Here is a 20,974-nt window from a genome sequence, read left to right on the forward strand (position 1 = left end):
TGAGCTGACCACATCACCCAGTGCTCTGGTTCACTCGACACATCTTCCCAGTGAGTTGTTGTGATTGAGCCATTTAATATGCATCAATCAGGGATTATGCCCATTGCCACAAGGAACTGCAGATGCTGGTTTAAACCAAAGGTAGACACAAAATGCTGGAGTAACTCAGCAGGACAGACAGCCTGAAGATTCTGCCTGTCCCGCTGAGTTACTCCAGCTTTTTGTGTCTACCTTTGTCCTCATTGGGTTTTGGGTGATAGAGTTTCGATGGATCTGAGGTACAGTATTCTGTTTGTTTAGTTATATTCCTTGTGAGGGTTAAACTATTTTTGTTTTGGAGAATAGGGTCTTGCAAACATTGAGGTGAAATTAAAGTAAAGATCTAGATAGAGCGCAACAATGTTAGGAAATGTTAGCGCAGTAATTGGCTGAAAAATGTTCCCAATGTTGGGCGAGTCCAGAACCAGGGGCTACAGTCTTAGAATAAAGGGGAGGCCATTTCGGACTGAGGTGAGAAAAAACGTTTTCACCCAGAGAGTTGTGAATTTATGGAATTCCCTGCCACAGAGGGCAGTGGAGGCCAAATCAGTGGATGGATTTAAGAGAGAGTTAGATAGAGCTCTAGGGGCTAGTGGATCAAGGGATATGGGGAGAGGGCAGGCACAGGTTATTGATTGGGGACGATCAGCCATGATCACGATGAATGGCGGTGCTGGCTCGAAGGGCCGAATGGCCTCCTCCTGCACCTATTCTCTATGTTTCTATGTTACAGAGGCAATCGTGACGTTTTACAAAAGCATTTGGGAATGACGTAGTGTGAGGGTCTGTGAGACTCCTCGCCCTTGCTTGTCCTACACTGTGGCGGGGGTCGAGATGTGAACCTGCACTCATCCTGCTCCTCCCTCCTACTCCATCCTGGCTCATTCCCACTCCCATCTACTCCTCCCTACACCTACCTCTCCTCCCACTCCCACCTACTTGCCGACAGCCAACTTGGTGCCAAACCCAGGCGACTATTTGCCCGCTAGCCACAATGAGGCAGTGACCTCTGTAGATCCCTTCGATGGTGGAGAGGTCAGAACCGGTGATGGACTGGGCAGTGGTCACCACCTTTTGCAGTCTTCTTCGCTCCTGGGCATTCAATTTGCTGGACCAGGCCATGATGCAACCAGTCAACATGCTCTCTACTGTGCACCTGTAGAAGTTCAAGAGAATCCTTCCCGACAAACCAATTCTCCGTAATCTTCTCAGGAAGTAGAGGCGCTGATGTGCTTTCTTTATAATTGCATCAGCATGCTGGGTCCAGGAAAAATCTTTAGAAATATGCACGCCCAGGAATTTGAAGCTTTTGACTCTCTCCACCATCGTCCCGTCAATACTGGTTTATGGGTCCTCATCCTTCCTCTTCCAAAGTCCACAATCAGTTCCTTGGTCTTACTGACATTGAGAGCCAGGTTGTTGTGCTGGCACCATCTGGTCAGTTGATCTATACCCTGACTCATCATTATCTGTAATTAGTTCAACAACGGCAGTGTCGTCGGCGAACTTGAAGATGGAGTTTACACTGTGTCCAGCTACACAGTCGTGTGTATAGAGCGAGTAGAGCAGGGGGCTGAGCAAACAACCTTGTGGTGGTCCCGCACTGATGGTTATCGAGGAAGAAGTGTTGTTGCCAATTCGAGACTTTTGCTTTTTTTGGTAGATGTTTTATTACAAATATTATTTCTGAAATCGGAGACCCGTGCAGTCCTTCCCCGAGTGTTACTCGAGTTGGGCGGGGAGTTCCAGGATTTAGACTGAATGATGATGAATTGCTTAGTCAGGGTGATGCACGAGTTGGAGAAGCACCAGTAGGTGGCGATGTTACTCTCTTCCTGCCGCCTTGGCCTGTGGTGGGAGAGGCCATGTTCAGCACCAGAGGAGATGTCCAGTTGCTGAGTCAGGTCCTGCAGCGGACTTAGTACATGCTGTTTGTCTGCCTGTCAAAATACAAAGACACCACAGGAACTCCACCAACAGCAGAGATTCCTAATCTGCTGGAATGCCAACCTTATCCAGATCTTTGTAAAGGCTGCAAAGATCTTCACTGAAACAAATTTTAATAAATGTCAATACATTTTCACTGAGTTGGACAAATGGCCATTGATGGAAATATTTTTCTTGGATGTAAACTTCTGACTATTATATTTAAACTAATAGGAAAGTATAGATAGAGGCCTTCCCGGGTAATATTTGACAGTGGGCAGCTATCTTGTCTTTTCTTAAACTGTCCCTTAGTGCTGAAGGTGGATAGGGTGGTGAAGAACGCCTTTGGCACGCTGGCCGTCATCAGTCAGGAAGTGAGTACTGAAGTTGGAATGTTATATTATAGCAGTGTTATAAACAGCTGGTGAAGCCACACTTGTGGAGTATTGCATTCACCTTTGGTCATCCTCCTGAGAAAGATGTCGTTAGGCTGGACAGGGTGCGGAGGAGATTTACAAGGATGTTGCCAGGAGGGCCTCTGCTACAGGGAGAAGCTGGGCAGGCCAGGACTTTATTCCTTGAAGCGCAGGAGGATGCGGGATAATCTTGTAGAGGTGTACAAAAATCATGAGAGGAATAGATTGGTGAACGCACAGAGTCTTTTATCCAGAGTAGGGGGGTCGAGAACCTGAGGATGTAGGTTTAAGGAAAGTACTAATAGGAAACTGAGGAGTAACATTTTTACATAGTTGGTACAGTATTTTTTGAATGAGCTGCTGGGTGGTAGTTGAGGCAGATAAATAACACTTGGATAGGTACATGGATAGGAAAGGTAGTGTTGATATGGGGCAAATGTGTGCAGGTGGGATTAGTATAGAAGGGCACTTTGGTCAGCCTGGGCAAGTTGTGCCTGCTTCCCTCCTATGTGACTATATGACATAGCGAGCGAGTCTCCTGATGAAATGAAGTCAGTAGACCATCTGGGACTACACATCTGTACAGCTGTGGGGCCGCAGTGATCTCTTGCTGTGAACCTCCTCTCCACATCTACCCTCGCAAGCCTAACTTAGTAGAGGTAGGCGGCACCTGTTCAAGCATTCCTGTTCACACATCTTCATCCCTGGATCCTCGTCTGCAGTTCCTGCAACGTCGAAGACCCTTCCTTCGCGGAGGAGAGCGGAGCAGTGCTCCAGGTGTGGTCTCACCAATATCTGTATTACATAGAAAATAGGTGCAGGAGGAGGCCATTCAGCCCTTCGAGCCAGCACCGCCATTCATTGTGATCATGGCTGATCGTCCCCAATCAATAGAATCTTACAAAATTCTTAAGGGGTTGGACAGGTTAGATGCAGGAAGATTGTTCCCGATGTTAGGAGAAGTCCAGGACAAGGGGTCACAGCTTAAGGATAAGGGGGAAATCCTTTAAAAAACCGAGATGAGAAGAACTTTTTTCACACAGAGAGTGGTGAATCTCTGGAACTCTCTGCCACAGAGGGTAGTTGAGGCCAGTTCATTGGCTATATTTAAGAGGGAGTTAGATGTGGCCCTTGTGGCTAAGGGGATCAGGGGGTATGGAGAGAAGGCAGGTACGGGATACTGAGTTGGATGATCAGCCATGATCATATTGAATGGCGGTGCAGGCTCGAAGGGCCGAATGGCCTACTCCTGCACCTAATTTCTATGTTTCTATGTTTCTAATAACCCGTGCCTGCCTTCTCCCCATATCCCTTGATTCCACTAACCCCTAGAGCTCTATCTAGCTCCCTCTTAAATTCATCCAGTGATTTGGCCTCCACTGCCCTCTGTGGCATGGAATTCCACAAATCTCTGGGTGAAAAAGTTTTTTCTCACCTCAGTCTTAAATGGCCTCCCCTTTATTCTAAGACTGTGGCCCCTGGTTCTGGACTCGCCCAACATTGGGAACGTTTTTCCTGCATCTAGCTTGTCCAGTCCTTTTATAATGTTATATGTTTCTATAAGAATCACCCTCATCCTTCTAAACGCCAGTGAATATTGGAGAAATACTTCCTTTGTTTTCTTCCCCTTTCCCCTTGCAATCATTGTGTCTTGCTGCCTTTGCAGCTACCTTTCTTCCATCGACAAGGACTCCACATCTCTGTGCAGTAGTATTCTGCAATTGCTTCTATGTAAACAATATCCCTCTCTTCATTTCTACCACTGAGTGGGGTTGAGCTGAGGTGTTGGTCTGAAGATGTGAAGAGTGCACCTGTTTCTGTGTGTTACAGTGGGAACGAGTCACTTCCTGTGAAAGTGTGGGTTAATTTTGTATAAAATGTTCCATTGCTCAAATAAAACCAGGTGGAAGGGTGACGCATCAGAGAGATTCGCCACAGCGTTTATAAGCTCAATACAGGGCCCCTTGATGTACGCTGGGCAACGCAGGCTTTTCATCAAAGCCTATTCTTGTGGAATCCATTACAAACCTGAATCTAAAACGGCCATTCCTCACTGTTACGTTGATGGGGGTCACGTCCCCACCTGCGGGGGAATCCAGCTACAGTATGATACACCATCTGCAGAGAAGCGGCACCTTACAGCGAGTCGCGTTCGATCCCGACTACGGGCGCTGTCTGCACGGAGTTTGTTCGTTCTCCCCGTGGCCTGCGTGGGTTTTCACCAAGATCTTCGGTTTCCTCCCACACTCCAAAGACGTACAGGTTTGTAGGTTAATTGGCTTGGTATAAATGTAGAAATTGTCCCCAGTGGGTGTTGGATTGTGTTACTGTGCGGGGATCGCTGGTCGACGTGGACCCGGTGGACCGAAGGGCCTGTTTCCGCGCTGTATCTCCAAACACAGCAGTGTGGAAGCTGCAGGGGCAGCCTTGTAAACCGAGGCAGCTGAGAAAAGGTTGCAATGGGAGTGATCAGTTCCCCATTTGCGAGTCAGGTACACTCCACTGCCTGTTCTCAGAACACCCAAACACTGTCTGCTGAGGACAGGGATGGGCGGTGAGACTCTGGCTAAAGGCAACACTTTGGTCGTGCTGTTTATCGTTCAGGAAACGGCTTGTCTGACATCCAGGGACTGCCGTGCAGAATCAACAAAGTGGTGATGAGGTGGAACCAGGTCTTGTGAAAAAACGATGCCTTCATTTAAGATGAAGCCCCAATGGACAGATGAAGCCCCCTGATCTTTCTGGGCTAGAGTGGGAGCAGGTTATTCTCTGTCCACAAGTGGCCTTGTTCTCCCCCAGGGATACCCTCCTTACCTCATAGGCCAACTCACTGGAACTGTAGTTGCTGGCTTACAAAAGAAAAGGCACAAATTGCTGGTGAAACTCAGCAGGTCAGGCAGCATCTCTGGGGAACATGGATAGGTGACAATTCAGGTCGGGACTGTTTTCCAGTCAGTCTGAAGAAAGGTCCCAACCCGAAACGTCACTGATCCATGTTCTCCAGGTATGTTGCCTGACCCACTGAGTTACTCCAGCACTCAGTATTTTCTTGATGTCTATTGATGTTTTCTCTTATCTGCAATCATCTCCTTACTAGTAAAGATTCCAGAGAAGCGCCATTGTACATGGCCTTGTGTATATTCCCTGGAGGCTGTGTGGAGAGCAGGTGAGTGACTATCCCAGGTGAAGACGACCAACTGATCCACATCTGTAAACACACCTGGCCCAGATGTAAGGAACGTCAGTCAAGGACTATTATTTCTCGTCGGCCCATATCACAGGTGGCACTTCCTGCAATCAGTCAGGCAATGTCTGTGCTTTAACGGAGTTAGCCGGGCAGTTCCTGTATTGGCGTGTGTTTTTGAGGAAGTGTTATGTTTTAAATGCTAGTTGTTACTACTGGTGGTTTGCAACTCATTGTCTGAACCACTGCAGAGTCATGGAGCTGCAACAGCACGGAAACAGGCCCTTCGGCCCACCTGGTCCATGCCGACCCTTCCTATCCATGCACCAGTTCAAACGTCACGTGACTTTGCCAAGGTTGTTCTGTCCTCCGACACGGATGGCTATGTTTCATTCCTTACTCACAGCAAAACTATTTTAGTAAAAGTAATGTTGATAAACTTCATTGGTTTCTTAAATCTAGCCTGAAATCTTGATAGTCTCAAGATATTCTGGATATTCTGGTCATGTTGCAGAGAACTGGTTTTACAGGCCGTGGGGCATAGTCCAACCCTGTGAATGATTACACAGCCAGCTATGCACAGCTGATCTCCAAGGTCCACACAGCTACATGTTATGGGGAGCGCAGGTGGATGAGGGTGAACTTGTGGAGGTGTAAAAAATCATGAGAGGAATAGATCGGGTAGATGCACAGAATCTCTTGCCCAGAGTAGGTGAATCGAGGACCAGAGGACATAGGTTCAAGGTGAAGGGGGAAAAGATTTAATAAGAATCCGAGGGGTAACTGTATGGAACAAGCTGCCAGAGGAGGTAGTTGAGACTGGGATTATCCCAACATTTAGGAAACAGTTAGATAGGTACATGGATAGGACAAGTTTGGAGGGATATGGACCAAGCGCAAGCAGGTGGGACTAGTGTAGCTGGGACATGTTGGCCAGTGTGGGCAAGTTGGTCTGAAGGGCCTGTTTCCACACTGTATCACTCTATGTCGGCACTGGGGGTGTACTCGTTGGAGTTTAGAAGAATGAGGGGGGGTCTCATTGAAACTTACCGAATAGTGAAAGGCTTGGATAGAGTGAACGTGGAGAGGATGTTTCCACTAGTGGGAGAGTCTAGAACTAAAGGTCATAGCTTCAGAATTAAAGGACATTCTTTTAGGTAGGAGATGAGGATGAATTTATTTAGTCAGAGGGTGGTGAATCTGTGAAATTCTTTGTCACAGAAGGTTGTGGAGGCAGAGCTAAATAGATTCTTGATTAGTACGGGTGTCAGAGGTTATGGGGAGAAGGCAGGAGAATGGGGTTAAGAGGGAGAGATAGATCAGCCATGATTGAATGGTGGAGTAGACTTAATGGGCTGAATGGGTCTAATTCTGCTCATATCACTTATGTCCTTCACTCACATGTGGAGTATTTCTTGGTGGCCAGTGTGGACCGCAGGGCACGGAAGGAGAACTGTTAGGAGAAGCGGTGAATGGAGTGCAGGAACCAGAGATTCGGGTTGGGTCTGAACTGAGAGGTGTGGAACCAGAGTTGGAAGCCCTAAGGCACAAGATGGAGGTGCAGGCAAGCAAACACACATGCGACTGTGGGAGTGAGTCTTTTACCAAAACGATGCCTGGATTTCGGGGCATCAGTTATAAGGAGAAGGTAGACACAAAATGCTGGAGTAACTCAGCGGGACAAGGGGTCTCGGCCCGAAACTTCGCACATTCCTTCTCTCCAGAGACGCTGCCTCACCCGCTGAGTTGGGACCCGCTGAGACTTTCCTCCTTGAAGTGCTGGAGGATGGGTGATATTACACACGTGTATAAAATCACGAGTCGCATTGTATTCTGGTGATCAAGGCTCAATCTTCAATGTTATATTTTTTGTTATTTTTGAACACATCCTTGAACTTTATATAGGAAGGAACTGCAGGTGCTGGGTTATACTGAAGATGGATCCAGCGTGCAGAAGTAACTCAGCGGGGCAGGCAGCATCTCCGGAGAGAAGGAATGGGCGACATTTTGGGTCGAGACCCTTCTTCAGAACCTTTGTGATTTTGCTGCAAGATCCGTCCACGTCCACGTACAGTGCCCTCCTTAATATTTGGGACAAAGACCCATCATTTATTTATTTGCCTCTGTACTTCACAATCTGAGATTTGTAATAGGAAAAAAAAAATCACATGCGGTTAAAGTGCACATTGTCAGATTTTACTAAAGGGTATTTTTATACATTTTGGTTTCATCATGTAGAAATTACAGCTGTGTTTATACATAGTCCCCCCCCATTTCAGGGCACCATAATGTTTGGGACACATGGCTTCACAGGCGTTTGTAATTGCTCAGGTGTGTTTAAATGCCTCCTTAATGCAGGTATAAGAGAGCTCTCAGCACCTAGTCTTTCCTCCAGTCTTTCCATCACCTTTGGAAACTTTTATTGCTGTTTATTAAGATGAGGACCAAAGTTGTGCCAATGAAAGTCAAATACGTCATTACGAGACTGAGAAACAAGAATAAAACTGTTAGAGACATCAGCCAAACCTTAGGCTTACCAAAATCAACTGTTTGGAACATCATTAAGAAGGAAGAGAGCACTGATGAGCTTACTAATCGCAAAGGGACTGGCAGGCCAAGGAAGACCTCCACAGCTGATGACAGAAGAATTTTCTCTATAAGAGCAACCACAGTTCTGGAAAATGGTCTTGTGGACAGATGAGACAAAGATTAACATATCGGAGTGATGGAAAGAACTGCTGATGGTAGTAGCATAATGAATTCTGAAGTGTACAGACACATCCTATCTGCTCAAGTTCAAACAAATGCCTCAAAACTCATTGGCCAGCGGTTCATTCTGCAGCAAGACAATGATTCCAAACATACTGCTAAAGCAACAAAAGAGTTTATCAAAGCAAAAAAATTGTTAATTCTTGAGTGGCCAAGTCAATCACCTGATCTGAACCCAATTGAGCATGCCTTTTATATGCTGAAGAGAAAACTGAAGGGGACTAGCCCCCAAAACAAGCATAAGCTAAAGATGGCTGCAATACAGGCCTGGCAGAGCATCACCAGGGAAGACACCCAGCATCTGGTGATGGCCATGAATCGCAGACAAGCAGTCATTGCATGCTAAGGATATGCAACAAAACATTAAACAGGACTACTTTCATTTACATGACATTGCTGTGTCCCAAACATTATGGTGCCCTGAAATGGGGGGACTATGTATAAACACAGCTGAAATTTCTACATGGTGAAACCAAAATGTATAAAAATGGCCTTTATTAAAATCTGACAATGTGCACTTTAACCACATGTGATTTTTTTTCTCGAAAGGCTGACGCGCTGCTGCCATGGCTGCCGCCAGAACAGCGCCCCCTTGTGCATGCATGCAAACATAAATCCGCACACACACATCCATTCACACGCAGACATACATGTACACATCCAAACATACATGCACACATATTTGAAAGGCATACACAGACACAGACACACACAAACTAGAGATAAACAATGCAACACTTTTAGGGTCCTTTTAGGTCAAAGGTAATAGCCCTCATTTGCAAAGGCACCATCGGGGAGGTCGGGGGGGGTGGATCTATAACATAAATATAAGCTCATTGTAGCTTAAAATGAATATTCATCAAGTAAACATCAGAGCATTCGATTCTTGGCCAGGATGTGACATTTACATCAGAAATAAGACAGGTCTCTTACAGGTCTGGCACTGCCCCAGTCCCACTATGGCCGTTACCCCCACTCTCCCCACTTTGGCAGTCAGCGGGGTTCAGTAAATGGGGAAACCTAGAGAATCTGCCCTGACCCTTTATTTAGGTAGGTTCATGAGCCCTTAAAACCTGGGACATCTGCTGCAGTCTCATTTAATTTCCTATTAAAGCGACTGGAACATGCCTGCCTGGCACTGCCCCGGTCCCACTATGGCCGTCACCCCCACTCTGCACACTGGCAGTCAGTGGGGTTCAGTAAAGGGAGGAACCCACAAGAACTGCCCTAACCCATTAATTAGGCTGGTTCAGGAGCAGGACCTCTGCGACAGTGTCATTAAAAAAACACAATTATATTAATCATATTATTTTTATATAATATAATTATACTTAATTATATATAACATTCATATTAACAGGTTATATAAATTAAAAAAATAAAAATATATACATATATATAGGTATAATAATATATAGTTTAAATGGACTGCAACACAGAAATAGGCTGCTCGTGGTGTAATATGGGAATTGGCCACTAGATGGCGCTTACTTTCCCGATCTCATTTTCTAATTAGTTTAATTAATTAATGTGCAACGTTTGGCAATTACGAGTTATGACATCCTTCTCAATTATATTTCATCTAAATCTGTGGAAAATTTCATGTAGTTTGGTGACTTGGGTCACGAAAACCTATTTCTAGACACATTGTTGATGCTCGGCCCACAGCCTACTTGGGCTAAAACAGTTTTTACCCACAAGTAGTTGCTCTCCTCAGCAGCCAAAAATCTGTAGCCTCCCTTTGATCTGGTATTTTGTTGGTTCACATGTTTGATCAATGGTGTTTTATCATTAATGTCTTATTATTATTATTAATGTTTAGTGTTTTCCGAGTCATTCGTAACTGTCATTGTATGTCATGTTGTTACATGTGGGCGGAGCACCAAGGCAAATTCCTTGCATGCGAATACCTGGCCAATAAACTTACTTACTTAATTAATTGTTGCTGCTCAGGTGGGCAGAGTTCTCCTGCGAACCTGAGAAGCTGCTTTGATCTTAATGGATGGAAATATCTACAGGAGTGGTGACAATGCAGGGAATGGTGGGAGCGGGATCATGAGTAGGTCGATGAGTAGTGGTCTTGGCATCATGCTCACACAGGCACTGTGGGCTGAAGGACCGGTTCTTGTGGTGTACTGTTCCATGTTCTTTGTATTATTTAAAGTGTCAAATAATTCCAGACATTTTTATAAATAACTCTTTAATATAAATCCCAAATATTTTCCCTCCACCCCTTGACAATTTTGATTTCTGCACCATACACATCAACATATTGTCATAATTTATGATCAATTTAATAGCCCAGAGTGGCGCACTTAAGAGGCGACTCCACTAGGGATATATTTTTAAAAACTTGAGAATGATAAATTTCACACACACTGTTTTCCTCTTAAAAGGCATGAACATCCCCCGTCAGAGACTAAAGCCCAGCTCTGAATCCCTTCAACACCTACCACCAAATCTCTCCTCCAGCACCCGTGGACCCCAGTTGTAAGCCAAGCTGTGCCCCTTGTGGCTGGCTTTTGCAGGTATAACTCTGGCACGACCTCCTCACCGCTGGGCAGCGTTGCAGGTCTGTGCCCGTTTCACGTTAGACGTTCGCCACATGGTGAAGTCGGGGAGCAGACGGTGAGCCCAGCCCGTGGCCTGGACGATCCAGCGTAACGGACTCTCGGCGCCCTCACAGTGGAGCCATCTTTCTGCTGGGAAGTTGTGGGAACTCTTGTGGTAGCACAACGTGAAGTCTGCAGGTCGGGCAGGTTCGCTGTTCATTCAGCCACGGGCCAATGCACTGCATGGGGAGATCGATCAATCAATCAATCAATCACTCACTTGTTGCTATACGTCTGCGACCGTGTGGATGTGGGCTCGGAATGCGAATCACACCTGCCACTGTTTACACCACAACCATGGTTCGTCAGTGAATTCTTTACTGTGATGGGGGGGGGAACGATAAGTACATTTCTTGTCTACTAGGATGGAGACATTGCCATCACGGTCTCCGACTCACAAAACCGTGCTGACGGGCCTGTTTCTCCGCTGGGTGATTCTGACCGTCACCAGGTCATTAATATGAAGGATGCTACTGTTCAGCTGGAAAGGGTGCAGAGAAGATTTACGACAATGTTGCCAGGAATCGATGGCCTAAGCTATAGGGAGAAAGGCGAGGCAAGGGCTTTATTCCTTGGAACGCAGAAGGCTGAGGGGTGATCTTATAGAGGTCCATCAGATCTCAAGGGGACTATCGTTTTGGTTGGCTTAGAGTAGTTGGGCTGTGTTATATGATTCTGGCTAGCACTAGGTCATTAATATAGATAAACTTGGTTGGCTTGTAATGTACAGGTTCCCCAGTTATAGGAGTAGAATTAGGCCATTCGGCCCATCGAATGCAGGGTGCTAATACAACCGTGTCATTTGGGCTGGCACAGTGGGGCAGGGATCGTGTACAGTGCCAACCTTGGGAGCTTCATTCGCCCCGACTACGGATGGTTCAACTGCCCCGACCACGGGGGAATAAAGAGGAAGAAGATTGGACTTTATTGCCTTCCATCGCATTGAGGAATCCGCTGTGGTGGATGTTTATGTTAACTTGTATGTAGTTGTGTGTCTTGTTGCTTTTATTTTTAGTATGGCTGTATGGTAATTTGCATATCACTGTACATTAATTGGCACACGTGACAATAAAAGATGTTTGAAACCTTTGACTGCGGGGGTTTTCCCAAAGCGGTAGAGTGGGGGGGGGGGGGAGGGGGGGAGTTGAGGAAAAGGACAACAGGTCACCGATCCTTCAGCTGGACAACAGTTGCATTACAGAGGTAGATTAGTTTTGATTACCTGGGCATGGAACTTGTGGGCACACGGTAAACACAGCATGGCTTCTGCTGTAAGGTCTTCATGGCAGATGACACAGGGATCTTCACTCTAGAAAACAGGAGATTACTGAATTACAACAAGATTCCTGTCCACAGTGAATGGGAGTTGCTAACCAGGCTGTAACAGCCTCGCGGTTTGGTATGAAAAGATGACATTTCCAGCTCAACAGGCCACTTGATAATAGTCCTATACATTTAGTTTAGTGACCTTGCTGTGTTAAGGGCCTGTCCCATGATTGCATGCGTTTGGCACGACCAAACGGAAGCGGTGTTCGCGCTAAGTACACGCTAAATTCACGCGTGACGTAATTTGTGTCATACTTACCACAGCTGGGCAGGAGGCAGGCCGACTGAATTTGGGCGTTGCCACCATCACACAATGCCGGGCGGTGACATAATCGCGGAACGCCACGTGCTAGGCATACACCTTCAAGGCGCTGCGTACGACCGCAATGCGCCTGCGTGCCAACAGGCCGTTGACGTGCGAAGATTTCGGACACTGACAGTTTTTCGGTGCCCCGTGCGATGTCGGGACTAGCCCCGCACAACTCTGCGCTTCTACGAGGGACCGGCCCCGCGCGGCCATACGGTGCCCGTTCGCCTCAAGCGACCACGTTTAGTCACGCCAAACCCATGCAATCGCATGCAAGTGGGACAGGCCCTTTAAAGTAAAATTACATTCCGTATCTCCCGGCAATGAAGACGCTATTTTTTACCCAAAAATAAGGCACGAAAATTTACCAGCATCTTGGAGGCGGAAGGTTAGGTTGTTAACCAAGAAAGATAGACTTGGCTATCCCTCAGTACAGCAACATCAAGAACGATGGTGCTCTACTGAGGGATACCCAAGTCTGTCTATCCCTCATTGCTGGCAGCTGATGGGAAGCGGGTGTAAACGGACAGCGCCGCTTTAGGGTGGGGAAAAGAGTTCCTTTCATACCGTGTGAGGAGTCTGGCGGTGTGCATTTTCACACTTCTATACATTATGCCCGATGGGAGAAGGGAGATTAGCCTAGTTTGCTATGGATTAGAACCTCGGTTTATTCACCGTGTCAAAGGAATTGCTGAAGCTTTGTTCCTAAACAATGTGAATACTCCAGTTCCTGGTCCCATTCTCCATGAGTGCTGTTCACAGGATTTACACAATAACCAGTTGCTTTAATCATTCATTTCAGATGATGCATGGAAAACCCACTGGATTGGAGTGCACTGTTTCATGTTCAAATTCAAGAGGAATTGAAACTATATATTTTTAATAAAGCATGGGATACATTTGTAAAAGTTGCATAAACAGCGTATCAACACGTTAGATGTCAAGTGCAGCTTACCAGGGCTGTGGCTCCTTCCCAGGGTTGAAATCCCTGTTTAGATGTACGCCACACTGACGTCTGAGGCGATTTATTCTGTCCTCTGTTATTGCTCTGAAACACACAGAGACTAAAGATGAATGTCAACTCATTAGAAATAGCTGGCTTGTAATATTCACCACCGCCATCACGCGGTTACCTCTGGGAGTCTGGATTCCACTAAGCATGCGACTCGATGTATAATTTCATCGTAGGATAGTCCGGAGAGGGATCCCCCATTGGACTGTCGTACCTCCTTCAGATATTCTGTTAATACGTTTCTAGAATGCAAAAATTGCCATTTTACATGCTTCAAAATGTACCAATAGCTCGAACCAAGAGAGAAAGTACAAGTGGATGAAATTGATTATTACTACAGGTGCACAACCTTTTATCCGAAATTCCAAATAACGAAAAGCTCCGAATAGCGGACATTTTTTCGGTCCTTGAAGACGTTCACCGAGGGCGACCCGCAGAGGTGACAGTAGAACCTCTGGTCGGTACTCGAAGAAAGGGGAACTAAATCCCCAATCATAAAAGAGAAGGTGAGGGTATATTGCGCGGGAGGGTTAATAATTGACAATATGCTGCTGCCTGCCAGCTGAGTTAAAAAGTTCCCAAGGTAGACTCACGATACACAGTGTATCGTGAGTCTTGCGTGGGAACTTTTTAACTCAGCGGGCAGGCAGCAGCAGATTGTCGCTCCCTTCAGTTTCACCCTACCTACAACCCTCTGCTTCCCGGCCATGTGTGTGACCCCTTCCCTCCCCTCTCCAGCTCCCCGCCCATTGCACCGGCGCGGGGGCTTTGGTTTCATGCCAACAGGTCAGTGCCAGTCACCGGAGACGTCAGGACGAACGGGACACCGACCCCCAGGCCCACTGCAAGCACGGAGATCCCAGAGATCCACAGCCAGCAGCAGCCCAACCCCGTTCCAACTCCAGAGGAAAACTGCAAACTGGCCGGAGACATCAGGACCACCAGAAGCTGCTCCCCGATGGGCCGCTACGGCGACAAGTGGCAGTTCGCCCACAGCCCGAGCTGCGCCCCCTCATCGGGCCACCGACCCCCAGGCCCACTGCAAGCACGGAGATCCCAGATCAGCAACTCCAGCCCAGCCCCGCTCCAACTCCAGAGGAACACGCCCCCGTAGGGGCAGAAGCTGATGGTGTACAAGGTACGTCTTGTTCTTGGGGTGGCGCAGCTCGGGCTGTGGGCGAACTGCCACTTGTCGCCGTAGCGGCCCATCGGGGAGCGGGTTCTTCTGGAGTTGGAGGGGAGGGGGGTATTGTGCTGTTTGATCGCCCCCTGCTATCCCAGGGACAGGGAGACACAGCGGCTTTTGAGAATGGTGGGCAATCACTTCCAAAGTTCTGCACACACAGTCAGTACACCTCTCCTACACTTGTCTCCCGCACTAAGATCATCTCGCAGAGAATGATCCCAGCCTAACCCTCCCTATTCTGCAAGAAAAAACTACATTGAAGACTCAAACTCGCGATCGAGTAACTGCCGGGATCGAGGTGCAAACTCGCGACCTTGCGGATATGAGCCGAGCACTCTACCACTGAGCCAGCCGTTAAAATCTACGCTAAAATTCTTCCATTCCGAAAGGCGAAAAATTCCGAATTACAAAAAATTCTCTGGTCCCAAGGCTTTCGGATAAAAGGTTGTGCACCTGTATTGCAATTGTCTGGCTGTAGTAATTCAGTTTCTGGTATTTACAGAGTAAATTGTGGGTAGGATGTCGACAGCTTCTCCATGATCCTTTCAAAGCTGTTCTTGGCACGGCTCCCTCCGGCTGCAGCCACGACCTGAGCCGCTCCTCCAGTGTGCCAGGGTGCCGCGGGCTTGGATACTGGGATGGTTGCTTCAATCTGTGCATTGAAGGAAACAATGCTTGCGTCAAAGTTAGCACAAGTCATCCACGTGTATCACTGAAACTACAGTGAATGCAATGACCCCACATCCTCTTCAAACCCGCTGCTTCAGAGGGTGGTGAAGTCATCCCAGTGGGCTTCCCGAGACCAGAGACTACTCGCAGCGGTAAGTCTCAGAGTCTCATCGCGCACCAAACCAACTGTGACATCTACATCAGTCAGGACCAGAGCATTCAGCTGGTATCATGGAGAAAGGCACGACTCGGGGCTAGATTCCAAAGGCCGTCACAATCTCAGGATATAATGGAAAGGAAAATGTCAATAGGACATTCACCTCCTGTCTCAGACATCATAAGAATGACAAGGTAACGAGCACACAGTCATAGAGTGATACGGTGTGGAAACAGGACCTTCAGCCCAACTTGCCCACACTGGCCAACATATCCCATCTACACTACTCCCACCTGCCTGAGTTTGGTCCACATCCCTCCAAATTGGTCCTATCCATGTACCTGTCTAACTGCTTCTTAAACATAGAAATATAGGTGCAGGTGTAGGCCATTCGGCCCTTCAACTAATGTGGATTCCCTTCAGTTCCTCCGTCCCACTGAGTTACATTGGGATAGTCCCAGCCTCAAATACCCCGCCGGTCCCAGTGAATCTTCTCTGCGCCCTCTTTCCAGAAGTCACTTTATAACATAATAGCTGGACAGAGAAAGCCTTGTAATTAAGGAACGAGGGCACGGCCTCAAGCATCTAGGTCATCAAGTCAGTAAATGTCAAGCAATAATCAAAGCAGATAAAATCATCTTACCAGACTACAGATGTCCTAGTTTGGTCTACGGTTCAGTTGTGGTCTGCACTGGTTCCTCAGCATGTCCTAGTTTGGTCCATGGTTCTGTCACGATCTATACTGCTTCCTCTGCATGTCCTAGTTTGGTCCACAGATCTGTCACGGTCTACACTGGTTCCTCTGCATGTCCTAGTTTGGTCCATGGTTCTGTCACGGTCTACACTGGTTCCTCAGTACACACCTGTTCCTGTCCGGATGTAGAGGCCTCAGGCTGTCCTGCCACAATGGTGGGCCTTCCATTACCAGAGTCCGTCTGTCCAGACCCAGCCCGAAAATAGTTGGCTTTGGTTTGTAAATGTTGTTCCAGGAAGTGCTTCATCTACAAATAACAAAACAGCACTTGAGGCTTCACTAAAACTGTGGGCATGTATATAAAAAAAATGATTTTAGGGCAAGATAGATCCAGCAGTATGCAGACTGTGGTGTAATGAATGACAGAGGCAGAACATACCACTGCATCAGGATGGGGAGGTGGTGGTGGGATCTTTACTTGTGGAAGCATGTTCAGCTTAGTCCCATTCTTCAACCAACCTATTTGCTCATCAAACTGGCTCTAAGAACGAGGACAAAAGGTGCAATGATTACAAATTAAATAAATACAGACCTTTGGAAATTTGCATTGGCATTTTCAGTTCCATCAATAAACATAGGATCATAGAACGTGGAAACAGGCCCTTTGGCCCAACTTGTCCACACCGACCAACATGTCCCGTCTACACGAGCCCCACTTTCCAGCATTTGGCCCATATCCCTCTGAATCTGTTCCATTCGTGTACCTGTCCAATTGCTTCTTAAACATAGCAATAGTCCCTTCTTCAACTACCTCCTCCGGCAGCTTGTTCCATACACCCATTAACCCTCAGAATTCTATAAAATCTTTCCCCCTTCACCTTAAACCTCTGCCCTCTGGTTTTAGTTTTGGGGCCCTGGTAGCGCAGCGCTAGAGCCACTCCTTTATAGCGCCAGAGACCCGGGTTCGATCCTGACTATGGGTGCTGTCTGTACGTTCTCCCCGTGATCTGCGTGGGTTTTCCCCGAGATCTTCGGTTTCCTCCCACACGTCAAAGGCGTACAGGTTTGTAGGTTAATTGGCTTGGTATAAATGTAAATTGTCGCTAGAGTGTGTAGGATAGTGCTAGTGTGTGGGGATCACTGATCGTTGCGGACTCAGTGGGCCGAAGGCCCTGGTTGCCGCGCTGTAACTCTAAACAAAACTTCTGCCCTCTGGTTCTCGATTCCCCTACTCTAGGCAAGAGATTTTGAGCGTCTACCCACTCTATTCCTCTTGTGATATTATACACCCCCACACAAAAATAATTTCTTCGTTTGCATGAAGTTCTTTCACCCCTTATAAGAAAAGAAAAGTTTGAGAAGGATGCGTTGAATCAAAGTACAATTGGACTGGGGTTGAACGAGGTCCTCTCACGCTTTGTCACGCTCGTCGCCCCATAATTCAAGCACCCAGTGGACGTGACGATGACTCCACAGGTATCGGACCTTCCACAATTTCACCACCCACGGCTTCATAAAGAATGTACAAGTCTGGCACAAAAACGTTGGCAGAATGCGGAATTCACTGCCAGACTCACCCCCTCCAAAAATGCAAGCCCATGTACAATTCAAAGGTACAAAATATATCAGAGCTTTTAAAATAGACCCATATTGATCCCAAGCCAAACCTGGGTGTTTTAACAGACAACATTAATCTCACCTTTGTAAAATCTATCTTGTTTCTGATATCGGCCACAATTGCTTGCCATCCTTCAACACTTGCACAGGCAGAAGCTGAAGCGGGATTTCTAGTCAGCAAAAGACAATGTTAGATACAAACAAGCAGTACAGGTCCTAGTGCTTTGTGAGGGCCCACCTAGCTCTCGTTGCACAAGAAAGTGATCCCTTTAAAAATATATTCAGAGTTCAGCAAAAACAAGAGAATTGAACAAAACGGGGCAGTCTCTCAGGAATGTGATGTTCACTGAGACAGCTCAGACAGTTGCATCATCTTCAAAGGGAATGGAGAAGTTACATTGAGAGGGCCAGCATCACTCACGCATTCACCTGCTGTTCCCTCCTCACACACAGGGGGCGCCAGGATGATGTATTGGGTAGACCAGTAGACACAGGCAGATGCTCCAACAGTCTTCAGTCATTGGGCCAGAACAAGGCATGTCTATTATTTACCAGCAACGACCATTGGAGAATATTTCTTGCACAGATGAGAGAATGAGATGTTAGGGCGGGACTTTATTTCACTGTGTAGGCCCCCCCCTCGGTCATGCATCCTAGTTGCTGGCTGCTTGCTCCACACCTCGGCTAGAGCAGCAGGTGATGTGTGGTCGGATGCAAGCCTGGGCAATGTTATATGGAGGACAGGCTGTTGCCCATGCAGCACGTCCCCCCTCTCCACGTCACTGATCGATCCAAAGGAACAGCAGGGCCGTTACAGTTTGGCACCAGCGCCGTTGCAGGAGCTGCCAGAGCGAGGTTGTAGACAACGACGAACTGCCTTGGGGGCTCCGACTCCGGATTTTCTTGAGATTTACACCTGGAGCCTTTTCCATGACTGGATATGGCCACAAGGCAGTGGAGGTTTTAAATCAGAGTTTTCCTTCTCCTAGATGGACTGCCTTCCCAGGCTGACGAGCCCCATCTGCCCGAGACTAGTGCGGGCGGGAGCGTCTACCTTCCCGTACAGGTCTATAGCACATTTCACTAGTGTTTCTGAAAGGACACTTTTTATTGCATTCATATTTTTGCTGTAATTCAGTTTCAATTCTGTGAATTCTTTTTACTCTCCAGTGTTAATTTCATCAGTTTTCACCCAACAATCTACAAATAGTTTTTTTTATATAAACCCATTTGTTTCCTCCTTTATTGTACGAGGTGCCGGATCAGTGATTGCCACTCTGGCCATGGGTAATGGACAGACTTGAGTCCCAGTAGCCGTGTGCTCCACCCTGCACCAACCTGGTTCAGACAGGAGGTGTTGATGATGGGATATCCGTGTGAGGAGCATCGACGTGGAATGCCACTTTCCTCAGCACCGCCAGAGAAAATGCGGGGGGACAAATCTCAGCAGGTCAGGAAAGAGAAACAGACAATGATAGAAAAGGTCCACAACCCTTCATGGAACAGCGTTTTTGTTTTGAGTGTTTCAAGTTTCCAATATCTGCAGTCCAGGTTCGGAGCCCCATGCTGAGGAAAGTGGTGGCTCCGTTTCCCCAGACGTCAGTGCAGTGCATGTGGCTAACACCTGCTCTCACAACCATACACTACCAGGCCCTGCATTCAACTCCATGTAATCCTGGAAGTATACGTTTAAATGTCTGGTTTGGCTCAGTCACCAAGCACGACATCTGGAGGCTGCAGCGAATTGTCCGATCAGCAGAGAAGGTTATTGGCTGCAACCTTCCCTCCATTGATGAACTGTACACTGCATGGGCCAGGAAGAGAGCGGGCAAGATCATCTCTGACCCCTCTCACCCTGGCCACAAACTCGTTGAATCACTTCCCTCTGGAAGGCGACTCCGGACTGTCAAAGCTGCCACAGCCAGACATAAAAACTGTTTTTATCCACGAGTAGTTGCTCTACTCAACAGCCAAAAATCTGTAGCCTCCCTTTGATCTGGTATTTTGTTGGTTAACATACTTGATCAATGGTGTTTTATCATTAATGTTTCATTATTATTAATGTTTAGTGTTTTCCGAGTCATTCGTAACTGTCACTGTATGTCGTGTTGTTACTTGTGGGCGGAGCACCAAGGCAAATTCCTTGTATGTGAATACTTGGCCAATAAACTTAATTACTTATTAAATAGTGATGACATCACTGGAGCAGCCTGAACCATGTGAATTACACACTCATGTGTAATTGTGTACAAGTCACGGCGTGTATGTGTGTAAATAGTCATGACATGGCTGTCGGTGCAGGTGAGTGCATCCACCTCTATGTTAGGTGGGTTGTGCCACTGAACTCACCTGGCCATGTTGGCCTCTGCTGTCCTGAGCTGCCCAGCACAATCCCGCTCTGTCTGCCGCAGTTGGAAGAGGCCGCTGTCCCGCAGACTCTCCTGAAACAGCACCTGGAAACAGAGTCCGCAACAATGTACACACTTATCCACCTTTCATTAAACTCCCTTTTGGTGGTCTCGGTGAATTTTGTACCACAAGATTCTGCTGCACTACATAATTGAGTGCCGCCCGCGGCTGTGTATTTTCACTAGTGAGGGGAATATACTGAGTGTGCAGCGACTCTGAGGGAAAACTGAAGGCTTTGTTTACTGTCGGCAAGAGGGACGATGATTGCAGGAAGGCAGCAGCTATGTCACAGCCTGGACAGCGCAGGTCAGACTGTGCAGACTAAAAACCACAGGCATTATCACTCTCTGCACCTACACAGGTCCTGCAATGATGACGGAGTGCAGTTAAGAGGGACATCAGGAGGGCAAAGAGAGGATGTGATAGCTAAGATGAGGGAAAATCCAGAGATTCTACAGGCACATTAAGAGCACAAGGTTAACAAGGGAGGAAATGGCCACAAAATGCTGGTCAGGCAGCATCACTGGAGGAAAGGAATGGGTGATGTTTCGGGTCGAGACCCTTCTTCAGACTGAGAGTCAGGGGAGAAGGAGACTCGAGATATGGAAGGGCAAGTTGATAGAAAGGGTCCCGACCCGAAACGTCACCCAT

General features: G+C 47.3%; 1 protein-coding gene across 1 annotated transcript in view; it reads right to left on the reverse strand.

The window, feature by feature from the left end:
* Window positions 1-9,731: 9,731 nt before the first annotated feature.
* The window catches only part of LOC129702572 (E3 ubiquitin-protein ligase DZIP3-like), a 65,521-nt gene continuing 54,278 nt past the window's right edge, over window positions 9,732-20,974 (reverse strand). Inside the window, exons 24-32 of the mRNA XM_055644350.1 lie at window positions 20,264-20,367; window positions 17,997-18,084; window positions 16,737-16,838; window positions 16,467-16,604; window positions 15,278-15,429; window positions 13,713-13,833; window positions 13,535-13,627; window positions 12,169-12,255; window positions 9,732-11,125 (exon numbers count right to left, since the gene is read on the reverse strand). Coding sequence (XP_055500325.1) covers window positions 11,015-11,125; window positions 12,169-12,255; window positions 13,535-13,627; window positions 13,713-13,833; window positions 15,278-15,429; window positions 16,467-16,604; window positions 16,737-16,838; window positions 17,997-18,084; window positions 20,264-20,367 — 996 coding nt within the window. The 3' untranslated portion in view covers window positions 9,732-11,014. The remainder of the gene's footprint in view (window positions 11,126-12,168; window positions 12,256-13,534; window positions 13,628-13,712; window positions 13,834-15,277; window positions 15,430-16,466; window positions 16,605-16,736; window positions 16,839-17,996; window positions 18,085-20,263; window positions 20,368-20,974) is intronic.

The sequence above is a fragment of the Leucoraja erinacea genome, chromosome 13, assembly GCF_028641065.1.
Source record: "Leucoraja erinacea ecotype New England chromosome 13, Leri_hhj_1, whole genome shotgun sequence".
Classification (NCBI taxonomy): Eukaryota; Metazoa; Chordata; class Chondrichthyes; order Rajiformes; family Rajidae; genus Leucoraja; species Leucoraja erinaceus.